The sequence below is a fragment of the Octopus bimaculoides genome, chromosome 27, assembly GCF_001194135.2.
Source record: "Octopus bimaculoides isolate UCB-OBI-ISO-001 chromosome 27, ASM119413v2, whole genome shotgun sequence".
NCBI lineage: Eukaryota > Metazoa > Mollusca > Cephalopoda > Octopoda > Octopodidae > Octopus > Octopus bimaculoides.
Genome location: NC_069007.1, coordinates 13,061,070 through 13,068,024, shown reverse-complemented (window position 1 = coordinate 13,068,024; position 6,955 = coordinate 13,061,070). Strand labels below are relative to the sequence as shown.

General features: G+C 37.9%; 1 protein-coding gene across 2 annotated transcripts in view; it reads right to left on the bottom strand.

Annotated features, from left to right (window-relative positions):
* Positions 1 to 6,955, bottom strand: part of LOC106867683 (prostaglandin G/H synthase 1) — a 74,483-nt gene that overhangs the window by 60,564 nt on the left and 6,964 nt on the right. For both annotated transcript variants that reach the window (XM_052977237.1, XM_014912625.2), the window contains exons 2-4: positions 6,368 to 6,466; positions 4,289 to 4,408; positions 1,229 to 1,369 (exon numbers count right to left, since the gene is read on the bottom strand). In XM_052977237.1, the coding sequence (XP_052833197.1) occupies positions 1,229 to 1,369; positions 4,289 to 4,408; positions 6,368 to 6,449 (343 nt within the window). In that variant the 5' untranslated portion in view covers positions 6,450 to 6,466. The remainder of the gene's footprint in view (positions 1 to 1,228; positions 1,370 to 4,288; positions 4,409 to 6,367; positions 6,467 to 6,955) is intronic.

The window sequence follows — 6,955 nt, the reverse complement described above, 5'->3', positions numbered from 1 at the left end:
TGTATATGTATATGTATGTATGTATGTATGTATGTATGTATGTATGTATGTATGTATGTATGTATATGTATGTATGTATGCATGTATGCATGTATATATTCACTTTTACCATTTTTGAAATCAGCATATGAGTTCAACAGTTTCTTATAAGCTGACTAGGTGTGTTGAGTTTAACCCTAGGTGCAGTAAGAGCCACCCATGAGAATCGAGATACTCTACTCTGCTATATATATATATATATATATATATATAGATATAGATATCATCATCATCATCGTTTAACATCTGTTTTCCATGCTGGGTTGGATGGTTTGACAGGGGACTGGCAAGCCAGGAGGCCATACCAGGCTCCAGTCTGATCTGGCAATGTTTCTACAGCTGGATGCCCTTCCTAATGCCAACCATTCCGAAAGTGTAGTGGATGCTTTTTATGTGCCACCAGTACGGGAGCCAGTCAGGCAGCCCTGGCATCGGCCACATTCGGATGGTGCTTTTATATACGCTGTTGCCAGTACCGCCTGACTGGCCTTCGTAGGATTTTCGAGCGAGGTCGTTGCCAATGCCCCTGGACTGGCTCTTGTGCGGGTGGCACATAAAATAAACCATTTTGAGCGTGGCCGTTGCCAGTACCGCCTGACTGGCCTTCGTGCGGGTGACACGTAAAAGCACCCACTACACTCTCTGAGTGGTTGGCGTTAGGAAGGGCATCCAGCTGTAGAAACTCTGCCAAATCAGATTGGAGCCTGGTGTAGCCATCTGGTTCACCAGTCCTCAGTCAAATCGTCCAACCCATGCTAGCATGGAAAGCGGACGTTAAACGATGATGATGATGATGATGATGATGATGATGCACACACACACACACATATACATATATAATTACACATATATATCAATTAACTGGTTTATTTTCTTATACAATAACACACACACACACACAGATGCATATATATATATATATATATATATATATATGGGCTTCTTTCAATTTCCATCTACCAAATCACACACAAAACTCTGGTCAACCTGGGGCTATACTAGAAGACACGGATGCAGTGGGGTTGAACCCAGAACCCTATGGTTGGGAAGCAAACACCTTACTACACTGCCATGCCTGTGGATAAATGGATAGATGCATTGATGGATAGATAAATAAATTTTTTTTTTTGTTTGGTCTTTTAAACATAGAAAATGAATGGCAATGAAGAAGGTAGCAAATTTATCTTACATTGCATCAGAAATCTTGATATGTAGCTCCGACAGGGTAACATATTTAGTAAACACCCAAATCCTGGAATGCCCACGAGAAGTGAGTGAATGTCTTCTGGTAACAATTGGAAGAAACTAAGGAGCCAATGCTTCCAAGTTGCTAAAAAAAAAAAAAAGAAAGAAAGAAAACTCATAGAATAAGTTTGTATGAAATTTTGTCTGATATAAATAAGTCTTAATTTTTTGCTAGAAGCACAAACAATGTGAATGTTGTGGAAGGATTCTGACCACCTCCATGTGACTAATAGTAAACTGGAATATTTCTATTAAATAGACAACTGTTGAATCATCAGCAGTTCGTGTTGGTAGCAGTTTACTGTGAGCCTTTGATATAGAGCATTGAGTCTTCTGTAATAATAATAGTAGTGCGTCGTGTGTATACTTTCTTCCCCACTGCTTCATTATATTATATATATATCCAATACAAGGATATAAAAGTGAGTTTATAAGAAATGATACAGACTGGTGGTTTGTATTTCAATATTTCGAGGTTAGAACACCTTCTTCAGGAAATCTTTAGAGTTATGATGTTGTAAGCACATTTCTCTGTTCTGAAAAAGGTGTCTTAAATGGTGTCCCAAACCCAAAATATTGAAATACAAGGTGGAAGTACAAGCCATCAACTTGCATTATTTCTTATATCTCACACTATTTTGGTTTAAAAAAAAAGTAAAAAACATTTAACAGAGAATAATGTTGTGTAGAGGTAAAGCAGGGCAGTGTAAAGAAGGGCAGGGCTCTCACCAACATACTTCCCCTTCTAATTCACTGACACAAAGCCTCTTCACTCTATCTACTTTTTGGCACTTTAGTGGCATCAGCTCTACAGAATTAGCTCTTTGGGAACTAAACCCCATCAAACACACCCAGCACACTTGTTGCTTTGCTTTTCACCACCATACTTACCTCACACACCCACTTCTCACCTGTAATCAGTGAAAGTACATGGCTCAGCAATTAGAATATTTGGCTCATGACTGGAAGGTCATCAGTTCAACTTCCATTGACATGCTGTGTCCTTGATCAAAGTGATCAAGACACTTTATTTCATGTTGTTCCAGTCCACTCAACTGGCAAAAATAAGTTGTACCTGTAATTCAAAAGGGCCAACCTGGTCGCATTCTGTCTCACACTGAATTTCCTCGAGAACTATGTTGCGTCTGTGGAGTGCTCAACTACTTTCCTGTTAATTTCATGACCAGGCTGTTCCACCGATCGGGTCAACTGGAACCCTCGTTGTCATAATGAACGGAGAGCCATTTTTTTTTTCCATCTTTGCACTAATTCCTTTTCCAATCCTTACTCACTGGAACTTTATCCCTCAAAAATTCCATTCCCACAAAATATGTTCTCTGTAGCCATAGACTTACAAATGTTCAAGATGAACACAAAGTCCCTTCTTTGAGACTGAACCCTTAAAAAGGAGTGGTGCAGCTACGCAGAGTCATTAAAGCATCGGACGGACGAATGGTTTACAGTATTTATCTCAAATCTCTACATTCTCAGTTCTAATCCTGCTAATGTCAGCTGCCATTTTTCATCTTTCCTAGGTCAAAAGATATAAAGTAATGGGTTCAGGGTCGCGAGTTAGGGGTAATGTTGAAGTACATAATGGGATATCTTGTAGGGTCCATTCAAGCCCTTTGTATTCTGTGGTGACACCAGTGCTAACCTCTATCAGCCCTTGTTCTTCTCTTGGATAATATCGATGGCATGAAGAAGAGCCAGAGGCTTTCATGCATGGACAACCAGTGATATTTAAATAAAACATATAAACCCTGCTGAGACCTGCACCTTATGGAGTCTGGTACTTATTCTAGCAGCCTTGTTTGGTAGACTGCTAAATTACAGGGACATAAACAAACTAACACCAATTATCAAGCAATGATGGGGGGGAGCAAACACAAACACATGAATATATATATATATATATATATATATATATGTATGTAAATATGTGTGTGTGTGTACAATGGGCTTCTACAGTTTCCATTGCATAGCTCCAGACCAACTAATGCCATTCGTAGGTTGGATGTGTGTGTGTGTATAATTGCTTCATCTTGACAGATGATAGCTGTCCCATCAACACCCCCTCCCCACACCCCATCACACATCACAATCCCTCCCTTGATGAGATCTCAGATGACTTTTTAAGATCAGCTGCTGTCTGACAGGGCTTAAATCACAAGCAACAGATATCATTCAAGTTTCCTCTGTATCTTTGCCCTTTGAAATCTGATTCTGAAGGAATGCTTTTGTGAACTAGTATATGTCTTTTTAGCCCAGATATTGTCTTACAATTTTTGTGACATATGACACAGGTCATAAGAGGCAGTTGGGGGTGCGGTTTAACATTATTACCAGCCTAGGCCATTCGATTATCATGTGACTTCACATGGTTCACTTATCCTGCTTTTGACAACAGAACACAATCACACATAATACATATCCAACATTCACTGTTGGTTACAGTTCCAATTGTTCCTTTCTGACAGGACCTTATAAGCTCAGAGCTTATATATCCCTGAGAATTCATTAGATAAATGTTCTTGTAGATAAAGCACCATAATCTTTGGTAAAAATCCTTATCAGAAGATCTGGCTCCATTTCCAGTAAACGATTAGTTGAACTCAGGCAATGCTTTCCCCAAGATGTCTGCAGTTGATTTGAACCTAAGATCTTTTGAACTACAGTCAGGCACTATAATCACTTGGCCATATTACTGACATTATCAAGCACTCATCATAGAAGAGCTATTGCAAGGTCACTTGACATTCCAGAAATGGTAGTCAAACCTCCCTCAAATCACACCCTGCTGTCCTTAAATAAAAAATACAAGGATTTCATTGGACATTGCAGTCCTTGAAATGCAAGAAGGTGAATGGTCACAGCGAGAATATGTTTGATTAGGGATAAAGGCCTGGTGGATCAGAATGGACCTGATGGGTAAACAACAATATTTTTATCAACAATAGAAATGGATAGAGAGTCAATTCTTGTCTGAGTCATGTGTACTTACAGTATTCGCAATTGGTGCCATAGTAACCACTGTTCTGGCAATTGCAAATAAAACCATTTCGCCCAGTGGGTGAACATATTCCATTGTTCTGGCATGGGAATGAACAGCAAGCTGTGTTAGCTAGAAAAAAAAAAATTAATAATAATAACAACAACAACAACAATAATAATAATAACAATAATAATAATAATAATAATAATAATAATAATAATAATAATAATAATTTCAAAATACAAAGACCTGGAAACAGAGGTGACTCGAATGTGGAGTCTAAAAACAGAAATTTCTGTCATAAAAAGCACATTAGGTTTGATAAAAAAATATTCAGACAAATACATAACAAAAACACCAGGACTAACAAATATATATAACACACAGAAAATAGCACTACTAGGCACCACACACATCCTATGTAAAACATTTTCAATGCAGTAAACATAAGGGCATCACAACAAACCACAGTACATACCCAAGGCACACAGAGCTGTGCTCGGTAGTGCAGGGAAAACACGTGAAAAAATAAGACTTCTGAATAATAATAATAATGATGATGATAATAATGACGACGACGTCGATAATAATAATAATAATAATAAAGATAATGATAATAATAATAATAATAATTTCTTTATTAACTACAAGGGTTTACATTAAGAAAACCATTATGGACAGTAGAAAACAAAATAAAGAATGCATGTATGTGTGTGAGAATGTGTTAGGGTTAGGGTTTTGCATGTACACAAGACTGACAAAATTAAAAAGAAAGAAATCAACAATGTGTAATCCTCAATAGGGAGGAGATGTTCAAGGGATGCTCATGGGAAAACCCCATAAAAAACCATGGATACCTTGACTTTTGGGGCAGGTGCCTTTTTCCATTTCCTTTTTTCCAACTACAGGTGTATGCTCAAGGCAAGCCTGTTCACTCGCACCATTCTCGCCACTTTCATCCACCTCTCAGCAAACTGGTTAAAAGACAACACTTTTGTCTCTACCCTTATTTTCCTTTTCAAGTGAAACTTGAGAGCAGAGCAAGCCTAAAAAAACTGCTCTGCTGGGGACAGCTAGGATTTTGAGACTGGTACTTGGGTGTTGAATGTCTTCCACAATAATTAACATCCAATTATCAAAGATTATAATGAGTAGAAAGATACCCTGTGGGACCTGACAGCAGGCTGCTGTCCACTCTCACAGAACCTACCAGAGCAAACAAAACTGAACGCTCTGAGAAGTAAAACAATAATAATAATAATAATAATAATGTATGGAATCCGAGAGAGTAGTGTAAAAGTGATACCAATGGTGATCAGAGCTTTGGCTCAATCTCATTTAAAGTTCAAGAAATTCTTAAGGCAATTGGAAATCCCATGCAAAATTGATGTTTTGCAAAAAGCAGCCTTATTGGGCACAGCGCACATCTTAAGGAAAGTATTATCTGTCTGAGCTCCTTGTTCTGACTTGACAGATGACTAAAGACTCCGGTGCATTCTTACCTACACTGTATTACGAAGGAATAATAATAACTTTTGGCACAAAGCCAGCAGTTTTCGGAGGGTGGGGTTAGTTGATTACATTAAACTCAGTCCTTGACTGGCACTTTATTTTATCAACCTCAAAAGGACGAAAGGCAAATTTGACTTTGCACTTAGCCATCATGCCACTCAGGTTGCAAAGCAAACTTCTTAACCACACAGCCATGCCTATACCTATAGCCATGACTGTGATTCCATTATTAATCATTCTAAGCCATGTATTTGTGTGCATACATGCACATGTTTATAACCAGGGCACAAAAGAAAAATGTGCACATGCAAGGTTTACAAGTTGATCTTTATGCTTCTTACTTTTTGTTGAGCCATGGTTATTTGCACAAATGTGCACATACTTCATAAAGGACAAAATTTGCACAAAATGCAAATTTCTGCATGTATGCACAGTAGAAACAAAAAACTTAGAGAAAACAATGTTTATGACCAACTGTGGGGTACCCACTTTGGTGAGGACACTGTCACAGAAATGTCTACTGGAACATGGGAGGAGTTTGTTTGAAGGAAATTTAGTTACCAAAGGACCACTCACCTTTGACATATGCAGGGAAAATTAATGCTATCATCATCATCATCATCATCAGTAGAGGGATCTGCAGAGTTGACCCTTTCATGCTCTTCACAGTAGAACCTGCATATGTGTGTATGTACAAATATATACAAATGTACATTAGAATATAATAAACTTGTATAGATAAATATATATTGTAATATTCAATTTAACAACAAGGTTATTGTTACTAACTCTTTCTTTATCATTGTTTCACTCTCTACAAAGGGGTGCTGAAAACTTCCTGGCTTTGAGCAAAAGAAAATACAGGAGGATCAGTCAATTATAATTCTATTCAACATATTCCTATCTCAGATTCACATACTTATTGCAACAGTCCTTCAGTTTTTCTAAGCCCTGTAAAAGAACTTGGTAAGTTGGGCCTCTAGCCAGGAGTTTCACAATAACACTTAAAAGCAGGAGTTTTTCAGCACCCCCTAGTATATATATATATATATATATATATATATAAATCATCATCGTCGTTCAACATCTGCTTTCCATGCTAGCATGGGTTGGACGATTTGATTGAGGACTGGTGAAACCAGATGGCTACACCAGGCTCCAATC